We start from the raw sequence: 19,169 nt of genomic DNA on the forward strand, positions 1-19,169 counted from the left end.
AAGGACTCACAGCAAGTCTCCTGGAGGTCCCCTCTCCACTGCTTGCTGGCCTGAGCCTCTGCCCAGCCTTGCAAGCTAAGGACTTCCGGTCAACTTCCATTCATTCACTGGGCTCTGAGGGTGCCAGCCTCTGAGCTCCAGAGTATTTTTAGCTCTGGGCAGCCAGGCCCTGTGGGTGATTGGCAGCAGGCGGAACCCTCTGTGTTGCTTCTGGCTCAGCATGAGAGGTGTCTGGGCATGGGGAGGGGCTCAGGCACACCTAGCACCCAGGTCCACAGCTGCCTCATTGTCCCTAGGGGAGGAGCCAGGCTGTGGCTGCTGCCACTGACCCGAAGCTGGGCACATTCTTTCCTGTTGATTCATCGCAGGGAATGTTTTGGGCCCAGCTGGGGTGGGGCAGGGCCACTGGGGGGACATCTCAGACGGGAGCACCCAGGGGTGGACAGCAGGTCACTGGCACCGGGGTTTGTGTGTCCTGGCCTTCATCCAAGGATCACAAAATCCATCTCATCAACCCGGGTCTTGTGCCTTGTTTGCACATCTGCCTCCTCCACCAAGTGGAAGACCCCCAGCCAATGTCTAGCACATGGGAGAGAAATCAATAACCGTTTGCTCAATGAATGACCCTTTGCAAGGGCGCTGGGCCAAAGTGTGGGAGGGAGGCACCAACAAGGGGAACAGAACTGGAAGGCACTGGGTACTCAGGAAAGAGTACCCATTCATATGCCCATTTCATAGATGAGACCCCGCCTTCCCTCAGGAAGCCCAGGTCTATGGGAAAGAAACTAGGTGGGGGAGGGGGAGGGGGAGGAAAGGAAGGACAGGGTTGGGATTGGAGCACCTCAGCACTTCTGCTGGGATTCCCTTCTGGGCCATTTTGATATCCCTTCTATTCCAGGTAGCATGCAATACATTTCAGGGATCTGGCAGAGCCGCAGCAGCCTCACCTCAAAGGCATCTAAATAGAGACCTCGCCACTCCCCACCCCCCCCCCCCCCGACCCCGTCCCCGCTTCCCCGCTTCCCCCAAAGGCTGCCCGCTTGTCCTGTAGCAATGGAGCCCCTGAGGTTTGGACCCAGAACAGCAAGTTGCTCCCACGGGAGGGAACTGAATGTGACTCCCTGGGATGGGCTTGGTCTCCCCAGGGAAAGGCTGCCCAGGGAACGGGTGCTCCTGCGGCTGAGTCCCGGGACTTCCCGGCCTGGCTGCGTCCTGTCCCGGGAAGCTAGCGCCTGGCGCAGGGCCGGCGGGGCGGGGCGCCCTCTCTTGGCGCGCCCGGGGCGGGGCCTGTGGCCTCCCCCACGGCCCAGGGCTGGGGGCCCGGTGACTGGTGGATAAAAGGCCCCCAGGGTGGCCCAGGAAGCCCGTGAACGCTGCTCCACTGCGGCGCCAGACCCTGCCCTGATGTCCGCGATCCAGCTGGTGAGCTCCCTCTGCCCGCCTGGGCCTCTAGCCCCGGGTCAGATTCTTGCTCTCTGACTTCTGTTCATCCGTCTGCCTCTTGGGTCTGCAGGCCTCTGGGAATCCCTTCTGGAGGCTGGGGGATGGGATAGGTGTGTGTGTGTGGGGGGGGGGGTCCCCTGGACAGTGTCCTGGCTCTGGAATCGCTGACGACCTGTGATCGACTTTGGGGGTTGGCTCAAGGCCCGCAGGGGTGGTGCACACTGGCAGTGGGGTGCCTGCTGGTTGGGTTTGTGATCATACCACGTGTAACCATTTCTCAGCTAGGGAGGATGGGGGGGGGGGTTGTGGAGGAGGTGAGATAGCTTCAGATATCATCTTCTGTGACTTGGGGGACTATGAGCCAGGCTCCCTAGCCAACCAGCCCTCAGCTGACAATGCTGGAGGGTGAAAGGGAGGGGGAGAGGGGTGGAAGGAAGGGATAAAGGATCCAAGCTTCTTTTCCCAGCCCTACAGGTGGAACTCAGAGCCTATTTGCTGGCAGTGTTCCAGGCCCTCACTCAGCAATCCTGGGGAGGGGACAGGGCCCAAGGCAGAAGCCTTAGCTCAGGAAGTTACAGAGAAGGGGATACAAGTGATCCCCCAAACTGGTGTCCCCAGAATAGTACAAGCCTGGGTGCTTCCTCCTGTTCTGGCCTTCCTCCTGCCTTCCCTACTGGACCAGACAGAGGAAGGCACCAAGCCAGTGTCTCCTGGAAGCATGTGGAGCAGGTGCCTCTGCCTGAAGCTGGCAGGGTCCTGAATCTGTCCCTTGGTAGCACTCAGTGCTGGCACCCATACAATGGCCTTCACGCCATGGCCTGGGTCATAAATCAACCACCAACAGGGTGCAATTTCATTCCCTCTTCCTTCTTCCCTTCCCTCTCCTCTCTCCTTTCCCAACATCCATCACTTGAGGTTTTGAGAGCTGGACCTCTCCCAAGCCTCCTGCTGGAATCGTGGCAAGGCTAGGTCCTTTTTGCTTCTCTGGGCCTTGTCTCCTCTGTAAAGTAGAGATGAACATTCAATAGAGATTTTAAGTTCATTATTCAGTTATGACTGCCGTCTCCTTTCCCATCCCATCTCCTCTTTCATTTCTCCTTTCCCTCTCTTCTCATCCTATCTCCTTCTCCTTCACGTAGGAAAAAGAATAGCCATGGAGAATGCCTCCTCTTGAAGGGCTAATTCTCAGCCTAGTTCTGTGCTAGAGCAACAGATGTATGGAGTCAGGAAGCAAATGCTCCAAGTACCAGGAAGGCAGGGGCCTGAGAATACTTCCTGGTAGTAGTATTTGAACTAGTTATTGACAAATGTGTAGGAGTTGAACAGTCTAAGATACACAGAAAGGGCACTCCAAGTAAAGTAATAGTGAGAGCAAAGGCAAAATCGGGGGAATGAGAAGACACGTTTGAGTGTGAACAGAAGCTATAGGAGGCAAGAGGAGATAAGACAGGTTGTCCCTGTGTCTACTTTTGGCCCTTGCTGTTGCCTAGCTGCATCCTGGCAGACTACATAGAAGGAGCCGTCTTGGCCCAGTACCCAGAGTCCTATAGCAGAAGCCCACCCCTGGCCCTTGCTGGGAGGCTGGTGGCCTGGAATTGTCCACAGCCTCTGATAAGGCCTTCTCCACATTGTGGGACTTCAACCACAAGCCAACAGCAGACCTGCTTTACCCTCCCTGGAGCCTATCAGATCGTGTCATCCTCTAGGGCCAGCCTCATTTTACCTGGAACCAGAGGAACCCTCAGCTCCATTTGTGGAAGAGTTAGGAGCATCCTGACTCCAGGGAGTGGTGGGGAGGAAAGATCATCTTGTGGCCCAGACCATGTGACCACTGGGTACTATTGGCCAAGTGACTTTAGTGTGGCTCAGATGTGAAGACAGGAAAGGGACATGGGAGGCAGTGGAAAGCATTCTACTGATAGTGACACCACCAGTGTTGAAAGACAATAATGTTGGGGCCTGGAAACATTTAAGGGGATGTAGAGGGAATGGAGCATACCTTTAGAGTAGTGCTGAGAAGGACACCACACTATGGAAGGCCCGCTCTTCTGAGGACTCAACAAGTATCCATTGGTTAATTTTCACAAAAATCCTATATGGCAGGTACAACTGTTATGTCTACTTTACCAAGGGCCACAGCGAGTGGGGTCCAGAATTATCCCAAATCACAAATCACCTTAACTAATAAGGGTAGTGGGATCTGAATCCCAATAGTCCACCTGAGTCTCAGTCTGTACTCAAGACCTGTCTCCTTCTGTGCATCGCCAAACTCACCACAAAGTGCTCAGAATCCTTAATCATCTGAGTCCTCCCTTTCTACTTCCTTCCCCTCTAAGACCCCAACATTGTAGTATGACAATAAGAGATGGCACTCCCTGCTCTTGAACCATCTCATCTCTTCCCTCCACTTTCCTTCTCTACCCATCCTGTCCTCTCTACCAGGAGCACCCCCTTTCCTGCCTAGGAGAACTCTTACTCCTTCAGCAAGGCTCAGGTTGTGTGTCCCTTCTCTGAAAGCTTTCCCTGATTCTTCTCTGTGTGTTATGAAGGCAAGGAATGTATCTGATGTCTCCATTTCTTTTATTTTTCAATACTGGACTTTAGCCTTAAGACCTCACACACTACACAGACTCTGTCCCTGAAGCCATCTCACTTACCCCTTTTTGCTTTAGTTACAGGTTCCTTAGGGTTTCTTTGCCTTTACCCAGGCTGGTTTGAACCACAGTCCTCCTATTATACTTTCTGAATAGCTGGGATGATAGATGTGAACCACCACAAAGGTAGTTTCCCTAGCTTAGCCTTGAACCTTGATCATCCTTATCTCTACATTCTGAGTAACTATGGTTGTATGCTAGCTACATACCAGGCTTATTCCTGTGTCACAGCACCTGGTCTGATAACTGAAAAAGCAAGTCCTCCAAAAGTGTCTGCTGAGTCAGTGCACAAATCACACTGCTAGATGGGTCTGGGAAAATGGCAAATCCAAGCAGAAGGAAATATTAGATGATATTTGGCTCAAACTCCTCACCTTGGATATGAAGAACTAGTGCTTAGTAGATTGAAGAGACTTGGCCAAGCTATATGACAAATGAATGGAAGAAATTCTTACTCTCCAATAACCCTTCCTGCCCCCAGCAATCATGGGGAAGGTGGCATTTTACACCTTTGCTCACGATGCTGGGAGCATCAAAAGGTAGGAGAGGGCATCATTTGAGTCAATGAGTTTTTGTCTTTAGGTGATCACTGGAGGCTCCCCAAAGAAGACAGGCTCCCATCTCTCCTTACAATACACTGTTGAGGGGGCATGTGGTAATCATTATTTACTCCTTGCCCAGGCACTTGGAGTCACCATGACATCATCCTCACCAGCCACCATCTCTTTGTTCCTACTGGTGCTGCTAGGCCAGGCATCTCCCAGCAGGCCACAGTCACTGGGTACCAAGAAGCTCAGGCTGGTGGGCCCAGGGAGCAGGCCAGAGGAAGGCCGCCTGGAAGTGCTGCACCAGGGCCAGTGGGGTACCGTGTGTGATGATGACTTCGCTCTCCAGGAAGCCAATGTGGCCTGTCGTCAGTTGGGCTTTGAGTCTGCCCTAACCTGGGCCCACAGTGCCAAATATGGCCAAGGAGAGGGTGAGTGATAGTGCTGCCCCTCAAGATGGCCAGGAGATTAGAAGGTTTCTCTCAGGAGTTGGGTTCACTCCAGGCTCCAACAAAAGCTTCCAGATGCCCATCTCAAATGGCCACCATGAGACACTTCCTGAGTGAGCCAACTTCAGATGATCCCTGCCTCCACTTTCTGTAATGAGGCTACCTCCACCATCTCTAAATTAGAATCATTGATGTAGCAATGGTGCCACACAGTGGGCTCTTAGCCAGTGCTGACTGACGGATGGATGGATGGATGGTGAGTGGGTAGATGGGTGGGTCTAATAACTACACCTATGTGCCATTCTGCAGAAAGCCAACCTTTCCTCTCCCTTCATTTCCACTTCAGCATTTAGAGGAGGCTCGATAAGTATGGGGTCCCAACCAGAAATGGAGCTGCCTCTCTGTACATCCTTGAGCTTCCTTTCCTCTCCCCTCAGGACCCATCTGGCTGGACAATGTGCACTGTGTGGGTACCGAGAGCACCCTGGACCAGTGTGGCTCTAATGGCTGGGGTGTCAGTGACTGTAGCCACTCAGAAGATGTTGGGGTGGTGTGTCACCCCCAGCGTCAGCGTGGCTACCTTTCTGAGCGAGTCTCCAATGCCCTTGGGCCCCAGGTGAGAAGGCTGTTAAGGCCCTGACCTGGTTGGCTCAAGACAGAACTTCTTAGATGATTAGGCTAGAGGAGGAAGAAGTGATAGAGGAGGGCTGGCCTGGATAGGTACATGGTCAAAGAGCCCTAGCTTAATACAGGCAGGCAAGAGGGATTAGAGGCTAGGTATGCTGGGAATCACAGAAACTGCTACCCTCAAGAAAGGTGGTGGGAGGAAAAGGGAGCAAGAGGACCATTTCACCCACAAGATGTGCCCACAATTGCTGCCTCTTCCAAGCACAAACAACCATGAACTAAAAACAGCCCAAGCCAAACAACAGGAGCGGGAAGGGCAGAGCCTTGGCTTCTACCCTCTGCCACCAGGCAGCCCCTGCCTGAGGACGGCTACTCGATGAACGCAGTGGGTCTTGATGATGGAGGAGCTCCATGCTAGCCTGAGTTACCTCAGGGCAGCGGTAGCGGGGTCCTGTAGGGGGGGTGGGTCCAGGGGTTCCATGCCCAGGAGAAGCCTCCTAAATTTCATGAGCTCCTGTCCCGTCCCAAGGAGGGCACAGATCCACACTGTCATCTCTAGTTCAATAGGCAAGGTGGGGTGAAGAGTCTAGCAAAATCCAAGTTCTGCCATTCACTCACCCTGAGTAATGCCTCCCTCTCTGAAGCAATGAAGGGGCCAGAAGATGAACGGTCAGAGCTCTGACCAGGTTCTTCCTGTATGAGGGGAACCTGGGCCCATGGTGATTCTGCCCACTGCAGGGCCGGCATCTGGAGGAGGTGCGCCTCAAGCCCATCCTTGCCAGTGCCAAGCGGCACAACCCTGTGACCGAGGGGGCCGTGGAAGTACGGTATGAGGGCCACTGGCGGCAGGTGTGTGACCGGGGCTGGACCATGAACAACAGCAGAGTGGTGTGTGGGATGCTGGGCTTCCCTAAACAAGTGCCTGTCAACAGCCACTACTACAGGTAGGAGGGGCTGGGATTGTGGAGTGGTGGGTGAATGTGGTCTGGGGTAGGAGATGGAGGGAATGTGGGCTCTTGCAGTGTTCAGCAAGAGCTGGCCAGATGGATTGGCAGGGCTCGTGTCTGTGATTAGATCCTGTCGTAAGAAACAGCTCCATAGAGGATTGGGCCTGGACTTCCTGGATTTTACAAATGCCTCCAAAGAGTTAAATGAGTGAGCAAGGGTGAACTTTGGGATCATGAGAAATATGTACAAGGGGGTCAGAAAATAGAACTTTCTATTTGCCATGCATAAAAGGAATTGACTATTACACCCAATGGAAACATCTGGTTAATGTAAACCTCCATCCTCAATTAAGAAGATAGATTTTAATGAAGAGCTATATAGTGTCACCCATATATATAGACAAATACTGGGCGCAGCTCCATCAGTAACTAGCTGTGTGGCCTTTGGGAAAACCATGAATGATGTCAACCCTTTGACTGGGTCTGCATGTGAGCAAGGCATTGGGTGGGGCCAATTTAGGAAGAGGAGACCTTAGAAACACTGTCAGAAACGTGGCAGAACTGTCAGAGCAGATTACATCAACCCAGTAAATCACATGCCCAGGCTCACTGTATCAGTGAGAACTCTGAGGTTCTCACTCATTCTTCTTCAGCATCCTCCAGCCATCTTTCCCAACACAATCAGTGCAACATTTCACTGAAGCAGCAAACATCTGGCTATTTTGCCCCTAACACCTGGCCATTTTTGCCTCTAACTGAAATGACCCAAGTCCTGAAGGAAGATGAGGTATTGGGAAGCTACATGATTCCAACTTTGAGAGTGATGGGGACATGGGCCCTGGCTCCCCACTGCCTAGTAACTGCACACTGATCTTCACTGACTCACTCACCACCCATGAGGAAGGCAGCATTGATTACAACCTGGGTGTCTCCAGGTGGCAGCTCTCCCACCCCCCTCAGCAAGGCCCTCAGCCTCTCCATCTGTCTCCAGAGGACCTTCCTCCAGGGTCCTTCTCTCAGAGCACCCTCTGAAGACTGCCCTTCATCTGGGCTGGCTGGAGGGCAGAGGGGAGTGCTTGTCACTGAGTCGCCCCAGAAAGTAGAGACCCCACTGCAGATCAAGCCCACAGATCTCAATTGCCTTCCCAGTAAAATGGGGATCATGATTATTTATGAGGTGATCACCCTATCCGGCTGCTGTGAAACTTAGTAATGACCTAGGATCAGAAAACAAGTTTGCAGATTGTGAAGTCTGATATACACGAAAGGGCAACTCTGGGAGATCATGATGGCAAGGGGTGAAATTCCTGTATCCATGCCCACCCTGTACCCCATCTGCTTGCTCCTACCATAGGAAAGTCTGGAATTCGAAGATGAAGGATCCAAAATCAAGGTGAGTAATAGTGCCCGCAAGGTAGGAGTGAAGAGATGTGCTTGCCCTTCCTTCTTCCTCTCTCCCCTGGCTTCCCTTAGTTTCCTTCACCCTCAGTTTCCCTTGTCTTCCAGGCTCAATGGCCTGGCAAGTAAGAACTCCTTCTGGATCCACCGAGTCAACTGTCTAGGCACAGAGCCCCACCTGGCCAACTGCCAGGTACAGGTGGCTCCAGGACGGGGCAAGTTACACCCAGCCTGTCCAGGTGGCATGCATGCTGTGGTCAGCTGTGTAGCAGGGCCTTATTTCCGCTCACTGAAGGCAAAGTCCCGTCGCAAGGAATCCCAAACAGAGGTGAGCCCCCAGATGCCCTGTATCCATCCTGTACTTTGAACAAGATCCTGCTGCCCAGTGTGGGAGGGGGGAGGACCAGATAGGAAAGAGGGGACCAACTCACAGAATGGGGTACCTTGGAATTAATTTAAAAGGGATATTTATAACCTTACCATAAATGGAAAGCAGACATCAGTTGCCATGAATAGAAGGAAACTATAAAAAGAGTAATTAAATCATAGCTGCACCCCACTGAGGCTGAGGGTATTGAAGCTGGGCTTGGTTCTTTGTTACAAAAGCAGGTGAGTACTATGAGGCATTTCACCCAGACTAGTCACTGGAGAAGCAGAGGTAGAGAAAACTGGCTTGTTCAATGTGATACTTGCACAAAGTCCTAGGCAGGATCAGAATGCATGCCTTTGTGGCTTCAGCTCAGATCACAGAGCTTGAAGGCCGTGCCTTGGAGTCACTGCAGGAGCTCAGCCCCTCTGGCTGCTCTTTGTGAAGCTGCTTTTCTCCTCCCTCAGCAAGAACTGAAGGTGCGCCTGAGGGCTGGGCCCCAGGTGGGTGAGGGCCGCGTAGAAGTGCTCATGAACGGCCAGTGGGGCACTGTCTGTGACCACAGATGGAACCTCATCTCTGCCAGTGTGGTGTGTCGTCAGCTTGGCTTTGGCTCTGCGCGTGAGGCCCTCTTTGGGGCCCAGCTGGGACAAGGTGAGCCAGGCAGGAGGCCAGGGGTGGAACCAGAGGACCTAGATGTGACACTGTCTCATCTCTTGGTAGCTTTGGGGTGCCAGGGCTCCTTCTAAAGAAGGCAAGCACAGTTTGGACTACAGAAGTGGAAGCTCACACCCCCTGTTCTTACCCCCTAGGACTGGGGCCCATCCACTTGAGTGAGGTGCGCTGCAGGGGCTATGAGCACAGTCTCAGTGACTGCCTCACCCTGGAAGGCTCCCAGACCGGCTGTCAACATGCAAATGATGCTTCTGTCAGGTGCAATATTCCTGACATGGGCTTCCAGAACCAGGTGAGTACAGGCAGAGTGTCTCCAGATCGGAGTTTGGATGCCACTAGGGTGCCCCTAAGACATTTCCTTGAGCCAGGGGCGGAGGGGGTGGGGGAAAGACACTCAGGAAACAGGATCAGTGATCGCACCTATGCAGTACACTCACCTTTGGAGCCAGCCTGGAAGTCTTCTCTTTGTCATGTGCCTCATCTGCAGCCCTAGAGATACAGAGGGACATAGGACTCTATAGGCACACACTCACCTACACATTCCTGGGTCCCCACTGAAACTAAGGAAGGAGATGCCTAAGGCCAGAGCCACAGGCTGCCAGCACTAGTGAGGGCATTAGGGGCTATGTGGGATGCTTAGGTTTAAGTGTCACTCATAGTGGGATTTTAGGTAGGAGGAAGGCAAATTGTAGGTTAGAAGCCTGGGTCAGATTCCTCCAGTGGACAGGGACATCAGCAACTGTCTGGTAGCCTATCCTTGCTTTACCGAGCAAACAAGTTAGGGGAAGGATAATATCTGGTCTAGAGCCACACTCAGCTGACCTGGCAGGTCTCCAGACTTCACAGTCCTGTGCTCTCCTTCTTCTCCTGGGTGGTACAGGCCCATGGTAGTCTGGGGAAAATAAGTGAAGAGATTGAAGACATATCCACGTATCCCTCACAGGCCTCTAATCACTGCAGGTGCGCTTGGCTGGTGGGCGCAGCCCAGAGGAGGGCGTGGTGGAGGTGCAAGTGGAGGTGAACGGGACCCCACGTTGGGGGACAGTGTGCAGTGACCACTGGGGGCTCACTGAGGCTATGGTGGTCTGCCGGCAGCTTGGTCTGGGTTTTGCCAACTTTGCCATCAAGGTAGGTCCCTGCTGTGGCCAGAGAAAGCTCATCATGTCTATTGAGAAAATTTGGGAAAAGGGCTGCAGTGTGACTCACAAGGCAGTGTGTACAAAGTTCAAGAAAATGATACAGTAAAAGATTTACCTCTTGCACCCCAATATTTTAGAAGCTACTTTCTTTGCTACTTGGAAAACATTTGAACATTGAAAGTAACTTGAATATAAGAAAATATGCTTAGGTTACTGTAGTAGTCCTGGTAAGAAAAGATGCTGGGCTGGACCAAGCTAGTGGCAGTTTGGGGAAAATAAATACTCCTATCTACTGTGTGAGCAACAACTGGGGAAACAGCAGCAGAGTTATCTGTGTGGGGAGGCAGGCATAGACTCATTCTCCTCAGAAAGGACCTCTTCCAAGACAGAGATAGGAAGAGTATCAGGTAGAAGCCACAGGCAGTGACATTTTGTCTCCATAAATGGGAGAAACCCCTAAACCCACAGGGGTCTGACGTGATGGTGGATCACCCCAGGGGGCTGGCAGTTCTTGGTCAGTGAAGATTTTTAGGTCTAGGTTATAGCCAGCCTGGTGAAGATGGGCGATGTGGACTAAAACTTAGTTGTACCTCAGAGATGGTTCCCAAGGCACCTCTGGCTCTGACGGGGTGATGCTGGCTGTCTTCTTAGGACACTTGGTACTGGCAGGGGACACCGGAGGCCAGAGAAGTGGTGATAAGTGGGGTACGCTGCTCAGGCATGGAGCTAGCCCTGCAGCAGTGTCCAAGGCATGGGCCTGTGCACTGCTCCCACGGCGCCGGGCGCTTCTCAGCTGGTGTGGCCTGCATGAACAGTGAGTTACAGGAGGAGCCCACGGGTGTGGACAGGCAGGGGTGGATTGGGAGTGGAGGCACCAGACCTGTTATATCAGGATGCAAAGCCTACCCCACCTCTCTGAAGTCAAGTGGGTGAATGAAAACTGAGAAAATGATAAGATACACACAGTTTTTCAACTTGGGGTTTATGACTAGTAGTTATCTTTTTTCTCTTTTTTTCTGCCCGTCCTGGGGCTTGAACTCAGGGTGTGAGCACTGTCCTTGGGCTTTCTCAAGGTTAGAGCTCTATCACTTGAGCTACAGAACCACCTCCAGCCTTTTCTATGTCAAACCCAGATATTCATGCATGTTAGGCAAGCACTCTACCACTAGGCCAAACTCCTGGTCCTTAGATTTTCTTTTTTAAGGAAAATCGAGTGCTTAGTAAGCACTTAGTAAGGATAAGCTTATTAAACACAGTGTTTGTTTCCTTTCTTCTTTCCTTTTCTTTCTCTTTCTTTCTTTTCTTTCTTTCTTTTTCTTCCTTCCTTCCTTCCTTTCTTTTTTTCCTTTCTTTCTTTCTCTTTCTTCCTAAGTACTTAATAATACACTTATGTGTATCTGCAAACAAAATTTTTTGTTTGTAAGAAAACCCATTTGAGATTACTTGAGATTCATCGTACGGGATATATACACATGAGGCACACTGGGGCTGTGTGTTCTCTTCCTAAATCTGGGAATTCCCCAGAAGACCTGAGGACAAGAACAGTTGTGGCAAGGCTTTTCCCACAGACCAAGACTTGAAAGGGCAGCAGCATCTTTTGACACCACCCAACATAGCCTAGGCCAACATGACTATATGTAGAGTTCAAAGGTTGCAGGCTAGTGCCAGTCCTAGTAACCATTTAACCTTCTCAGCCACACTTCAGTCCAAAACATCCTGAACTCAGGAAGCTCTAGACTTCCTCTCTGTGCAGTGCCTGCTGGGCAGAGCACTGGGCCCACCCATCACACCTTCTCTACAGAATGATCAGTAGCTCCCTCAGCACCAAGGCCTTGGCATGTGGGGGCAGGCTCTCTACCCTTCCACATGAAGGGCTATTGTCCAAACACCTACACTGTGGCCTTGTGTTTTGTCATAGACAAGGACTGAGAGAGGCCCTTTTTGTCTACTGAGGTTACATGGCAACAGCTCTGAATCTCCGTATTTCTGTACTGACACAAGGATTAACAATGATGGAGGCATGTGGTGTCAGAGATTAAGGGTCCCTGGAAGAGTAGAGGGCAGAGGCTGTGCTGCTTAATAACATCCAGATCGGGTTTTTATATACAGAAAATGACCAAGCATCGCCAGCACACCTCGGAGAGAAGATAGGGAATATACTAAGGTGCCAGTCAGGCTAGACCAGGACCTCTGGAGGGAGTGCAGACCAGGGAACCCTCACTCAGACCAGAAGTGTAGAACTCAGGAGCAGGCTTCCTGGGAACTAAACTCCTCCAACCCACCCTTCTGGCTCACCCTGGACACTGAAGCAAAGACAGGGAATTGGCTAAAGTAATGAAGTTCAGTATCAGCAGAAATTTTCAAGAGTATTTTATGTATGCACTAAGCTATGTAAAGGCAGTTTAAACACTGAAAAGCATTTTACAAAAGAAATGGTAGTTTACATCCATTGCCAGCTTATTGTGGGGCAGACAATGATCTAAACACAGAACATATATTATCATATTTCCATCAGTAAGCTTATCTCCAGCCTGCAGATGACAAAAATAACACCCAAGAAAGTCAAGCAGTCACGAGCTAGCAAATGGGATAGTCAGACCTGAGACCCAAGAATGAACCCTGGTGGCCTGGCTCCAGAGTTGATAACCTTAACCATGACCCTGGATAGGAGCTAGCTCCTATCTCAAAGTGATAGATTCTTCCTTTCAACATTATTAGAACCCACATAACTCCACTGCCTTTTCTGAGCTCCCATCAGTGAGCTTACTTTGTAGACAAGCCTGGGCTCAGGCTGAAGAGTGAAACCGCTGCCTTCCTACCCTTCCCTCTTACTCCATGTTTTCTGCCTTAGGTGCTCCAGACCTAGTGATGAATGCCCAGCTTGTGCAAGAGACAGCCTACCTGGAGGACCGCCCGCTCAGCCTGCTGTACTGTGCCCATGAAGAGAAATGCCTCTCACAGTCTGCTGACCATATGGACTGGCCCTACGGACACCGGCGCCTGTTGCGCTTCTCCTCACAGATCTACAACCTGGGCCGGGCAGACTTCCGTCCCAAGACTGGACGCCATGGCTGGATTTGGCACCAGTGTCACAGGTTAGTGCCTGCCAGTGCCTTGGTCATAGAAAGTTAGGGACAAACACAACCAGCACAGCTCAAGGACCAAAGAACCTCGGACACACTTCCCTAGAAGGGCTGTGCACTATACATCTTTTTCTCCCATAACCCTCAGGGCTGGCAGGGGGAGAGAGGGTTAACAAGGATTCTTGTAGCATCCACCTGCCCTTTTCATCCCTCATCGTCCTTGTATGTACCAGTGCAGATGATACTCATAGGATCTGCTTCCTACAGTGAAGTCCCAGAGAGAAGCTATCAGCAACAGCTGGTGTTGCTATCATGGCCTTATATAATCTTTGTATGTTGGGGTCCTAAGCTTTATCTTCAGAAATGGGGATTCCCAGAAATCTGGAGGTCCAAAATAGGATGCTAGCTCTGCAGACAAAGCCTGCTGGTGGTTCCTGAAGTAGTGCAAAGCAAGGCCCCCAAAGAATGGCATGAAAAGGAGACAATGAGCATTCTCTCCCATCAGGCTGAACAGAGAGGCAATGCTTGTGACAAAGGCAAAATAAAAGGGAAAATAAGTATTTTTTTTTTTTCTTCAAGACACAGCCAGCCATGGGTAGTGAAAGTTGAGAGGAACAGGCAGTGACTCTGAGCCTTGGCTTGTCTGAGATAATGAGCACCTTTTCCTGTAGCATGAAGAGTTGTCATTATTCTGGATTGGAAAATATGGTAGCAATTTGGTCCCAGGCTGACAGCAAAGTTCCCTCCCAGATGTTCCTTAGGCCAGTGTTCCTTCCACCCACCTCTGCCTCAGGCCTGGGGCCAGACACCAGCTACCCCGAGGTGACCAGGGTAGAGCTTTTACCTTTCTTACCCAGGTTATGACTAGGTGATGGGGACAATTGTGTCCAGCTGCCAGTCAATAGAGTCGGCTGTGGGCCACACTAATCTCAGGTTTGGAAGGGAGAAGGGCACTGCCCTGCTATTATACCTTCCTCCCTGGGTAATGATGGGGCCCACTGCCTCAGTCTTCCCTGCCAATCCCTCCAGAGTAGACCCTTTGTCACCACAGGCCTGACAGCTCTGCTTCTTCTCCAGGCACTACCACAGCATCGAGGTCTTCACCCACTATGACCTGCTCACACTTAATGGCTCCAAGGTGGCAGAGGGCCACAAGGCCAGCTTCTGTCTAGAAGACACAAACTGCCCCACAGGTACACAGTTTCTTATCAGTGTATCTCCCTATGATACTCCCTGCCTTGTATTCCTCTGTGCCACTGAGGGCAGCTCCTGTTTAACAGTCCCAGAGATGCAGAGATTCTAGCATTCAAGGGAATCCAAAATATCAACTTTGTGGAAGGTGTCAGTTTCCTCTAAATTCCCAACATACCAAATTCCCAGCACATTTTTAGAAGGCTAGCCACTTTCTATCTTGGAAAATGTTTGCTGTCTACTAGGGTGAGGGCAGGGATTATCTAATTCCCCTATTTCTTAGGAATGACCTGGTATATACTGGCTCTTCAGAAGGTTGGATAAATGGACAAGTTAGCTCGGTAGGGCGAGCATCTCTCAACTACATTTCTTAGGCCAGCAGGGTTTGTTTGTTGTTATTTTTTTTTAATCTAGCACATCTAAAGTAATCTCTTTTTGTCACAGACATGATTTATTCAGCACTTGGCAGGAATTAGGATACTCAGGCAAGTCATTTAACTGAAACCCCAGTCTCAAAAATCTCTGAACTGGTCTTAACTACACTGGAGTTGACAAGGCTGGAGTGAGGATTATATGCTAAAAATACATGAAACTGTTAGCACAGTGCCGGTCCCATAGGCTTACTTGGTGCCTCAGTAATGGTGTACCCTTCCTTGCAGGAATGCAACGACGCTATGCATGTGCCAACTTTGGGGAGCAGGGAGTGACTGTGGGCTGCTGGGATACCTACCGGCATGATATTGATTGCCAGTGGGTGGACATCACAGATGTAGGGCCAGGGAACTATATCTTCCAGGTAAGGAGGCCTAGCAACTAGCCACCAGAGCCTTGTCTTCTCCAGGTCCAAATCAAGGCATTTCCCCTTACAGTTCCCTATCACAGTCCTGCTACTCCAAACTTTGCTATGGGAGAACACAGTGTGGGGGGAGGAACATCCCAGGAGGGACCCCTGGGATGGGGTGGGGTGTGAGTCAGATTCAATGGATATTACATAGTTCTATTTCCCTCTGTAAAATGAGTGCCTACTTCCTGGGGTGACTGAAGGGATCTTACGCATCAACATTCTCTTTTGTCCCCACTCCCCTACTCCAGGTAGTTGTAAATCCCACAAACGAGGTGGCAGAGTCAGATTTCTCCAACAACATGATGCGCTGTCGTTGCAAATATGATGGGCAGCGGATCTGGCTGCACAACTGCCACACAGGTAACTTAAGGTCCACTGAAAGACCATTGCATGGGCTCACGACACAAGATGTTAAGTACACCCAGGTGAATGAATAGAATGCTAAGGATAGGATTGAAGAGCATTTTTTTTTTTTTGGCATCTTCACAGGTAAACTTCTAGAATTGATCAGACCATCAATGACTTACTCAATAACTACTTCTGAATGCCTATCTGCTCCTTACAGCTGTTTGACTATTTGAAGCTTCCAATCTGTCTTGGGATCCTCCGTCCTGTCACCTCAAGCCTTGTCATGGCTTTCTTTCCCAGTTCATTTCTTTTCTTCTTTCCTTTGGCTTTGCCTGTGACTGCAGAAGTTCCCATGATCTGTGTTCCTACCTCCAGCTGTGATCACTGCTTCCAAAACTGGGCCAAAGAGAACAGAAACACTTACAGGGCTAGTACTGTTGGGCAAAAGCAGCAAGAAAACAGAGTGGGGAAGTTGCTCATCTTATTTGTGAAGAGGATGTGCACTCTTGCACATTCTTGCATTTGTGGTGTGGAATGGGATAGTGTCTCCTGCAGTCAGCATGTATTAAGGCCTATTAGCATGTGAACACTGTGCCAGGTACTCCTAGGCTACATGAGTTTAGTGTTAAGATGTGCAGGCATACAGATAACCACAATCAAATGAGCACTCCAAACAAATATAAACGAAATGTGGAGCAAGCAAAGGCAGAGGATGACCCAGGGGCCAAGAAAGTTTTCATAGAGAAAGGTACAGAGGACAAAGAAAGGAGAAGCAGCAGAAAAAAAAGCACTGGATTTGTCTTCAGATAGCTTCACTGGATTCCAAATTGATTCCTACCACTCTGCAGCTGAGGACAATAAGGAAATCCAACTGTCCTCTCTTGTTCTTTTGTAAAACAGAGCTATGACCATCCAATCTTCCAAAGTGCTCTCCAGGGAGAATTATGGTAGTTCTGGCCCTTTTCTTGTGAATGTCTAGGAAACTGATAAATTTCAGTCAAGGGAACAAGATCATTTATTCTTTTCCTTTCCCTTCTGCAGTGTGAGCGGTTGAGGCCATCGTCTTGCAAATACAAGGCAAACAGGCTATTATGGAGCTACCTTCCTAGCCTCACTTGTTTTCAAAAAATGACTAATAATAACTAGGAGAGTAAGGAGTAGTTGATCGGGGCAGATTTTCTTTTTTCCTCCCCAGTCTGGGCACTGTCCCTGAGCTTCTTTTTGTTCAAAGGTAGTGTTTACCACTTAGGCCACAGCACCACTTTTAGCTTTTTCTGAGTACTTTATTGGTGGTAAGAGTCTCATGAACTTTCCTGTCCAGGTTGACTTCAAACTGTGACCCTCAGATCTCAGCCTTCTGAATAGCTAGTATGTAGGTATGAGCCACCAGCACCTGGCTCCAGGGCAGATTAAGAAGAGAAAACCCCACAGATCTGCAGATCCTTCTATCAGAAGGGAGAAGGGGCATCCTGGAGTCAGATGAAAGCTAGAGCTATGGTGAGTCTTGCCAGGACTATAGTCAGATGGTTACTGCCAGAACTAGAGAATCAGAACATCAAAGAAATGGCTGTCCTCTCCTCTCTCCACTCTCTGACCTGCAGGGTGGTGCAATCTCTAGAGGTCAGTTCCCCAGACAGAGAGCAAAGGTCACAAAATGAATCTGGGGTGGGAACAAAATAGAGCTACCACAGTGTTTCCCAATCAAGTCTGTTTATAGAGAATGACTGGCACCAGTGTCTATGACTGACCTGATAGCAACAACAAGCTGGGCAGAATGGATCTGTCTAAAGTCACAGAAGGAGACAGCTCTGGAAGGAGTGGTTACTTATCTTTCTTTTGCCACAGGGGATTCGTACCGAGCCAATGCAGAGCTCTCCCTGGAGCAGGAACAGCGACTCAGAAACAACCTCATCTGAAGTCATCATTGCATACTCCCAGCTCTGCACACACACTAGATACCTCAGCTTACTGGAGCCATGCCCTTCATAGAGCTCTCTCTGACTCAGAGGAAAAGGGGCTAGTGCCAAGTGGCACCAAGAATCTGCTCAGGAAGCCTTTTGATGGCAAGACTGCTAGGCCAGGTGGCACTGCTTTCCCAGAATGGCTCTGGGCCTATCCCTGAAGATCTGCAGCCCACACAATATGGCCTCCAGGCTGTAGTCAGCTAAGCTCCTCTTCTATAAGGAGAATCAGTTTTTCCTCAATTTCCTGCAGTTCCCACTTCAAGGGCTTTTAGTTCCTTAAAAATGGGCTGTGACTCAGTTCCCCATCTAAGTGGTGCTTCCCGAATGTCCTAGAGGAGAACAGGAGAAAGGACTAAAGTACACAGGAAACAGAGATAGTTCTCTGCTAGGAGCTCAATTAGACACAACTGTGTCAAAGTCATATTGGTGGAGAAGTGAATTGGTAAATGCAATCTCTTGATTTACCTGTTTTCCTTTTCTTATCCTCTGTAAAGTGTTTGCTCCTTAGTGTCTTTACCCTATCACATATTTGGGTGTTTCGAATACTCATAAACTCAAGCTTCTGGCCCCCCATCATCTCCCAATGGGTCAACACCCCAGTTACTGAGGCTTGAGAAGAGACAAATTTCATAAAAGTAGAAAGAAGAGGCCTTCTATAGAACTGCAAACCATCATGCAGAAAAGACACTGACGTGATATAGATCCTGTCATTGTCAGGGCCTGTTGCCAAAGAAAGCAATGTGTCCTGTATCTGGGAGGTAATCCAATTTCTTTCAGGATCACCACACACCTCAGGATTGGCTTAAATTCCAGGTCTTATCAAGTCAACTTTGTCTTGAGTAAATTTTTTTTTCCAACAGAAAGAACCTAGGTTAACGAAGACACTATAATAAACACAAAGACAGGTCTGGTAGAGTAAGAAAGAGACTATGGAGAAAGCAGAAGGGGGAACATTTCAAGTATGAAACTAAAAAAGGTCACCATCCTTGCTTGATGTGGCTGTACAATGCTCTTGCTCAGGTGGTTTAAAATCATATGGTCTTTTTTGGACATGACTCTTGACCCTTTTTCCACTGACACACACTTTAAAAAATGATCCTTATAAGGTCTGACACCCTAATGCCAATAAAGGTTGTTCATTATGGACTCCTACCAAGACAAGACCAGCGGTGAGTCTGTGGTTTCTAGTATGCTAACTCTGGTTTCTATTCTTCCCTTCAAGCCAGGGATGAAGATCTTTGGGGCATAAAGACTACTCATGACAGATCTAACCCCATATGCTTCTCTATCCCAGTATTAGTCTACTCTGTTCCCCAGATTACCCCCCCCACACACACACACTCATGCTAAAATACAGGTCAGAGGGCGAAAGATAGGAGAGAGAAGGTAAAATCTAAAGACTATAAACTTTTATAATAGAGGTTATAAAACCAAAAAAAAAATGATAGCAGACAGAGCAGATTTATAACAATACTCTTCTCCTCCATAAGAGCTA

At 49.7% G+C, this 19,169-nt stretch overlaps 2 protein-coding genes across 2 annotated transcripts in view; one reads left to right on the plus strand and one right to left on the minus strand.

Moving 5' to 3' along the window:
* Positions 1–1,371: 1,371 nt before the first annotated feature.
* Loxl4 (lysyl oxidase like 4) lies at positions 1,372–18,145 on the plus strand. Its single transcript, XM_090346107.1, has 15 exons — positions 1,372–1,422; positions 4,779–5,073; positions 5,529–5,707; positions 6,457–6,662; positions 8,020–8,058; positions 8,172–8,391; positions 8,898–9,084; positions 9,243–9,397; positions 10,066–10,233; positions 10,896–11,058; positions 13,096–13,339; positions 14,405–14,520; positions 15,178–15,314; positions 15,611–15,722; positions 17,556–18,145. The coding sequence occupies exons 1-15, from the start codon at positions 1,405–1,407 to the stop codon at positions 17,624–17,626; spliced, it is 2,310 nt and encodes a 769-aa protein (XP_090202233.1). The 5' UTR covers positions 1,372–1,404; the 3' UTR covers positions 17,627–18,145.
* R3hcc1l (R3H domain and coiled-coil containing 1 like) overlaps positions 10,967–19,169 on the minus strand; it is a 79,967-nt gene continuing 71,764 nt past the window's right edge. Inside the window, exon 8 of the transcript XR_016537812.1 lies at positions 10,967–11,047. The gene's annotated coding sequence lies outside the window, so the exon portion shown is untranslated. The remainder of the gene's footprint in view (positions 11,048–19,169) is intronic.

Source organism: Megascapheus bottae, chromosome 15, assembly GCF_031878675.1.
Source record: "Megascapheus bottae isolate mThoBot1 chromosome 15, mThoBot2.hap1, whole genome shotgun sequence".
NCBI lineage: Eukaryota > Metazoa > Chordata > Mammalia > Rodentia > Geomyidae > Megascapheus > Megascapheus bottae.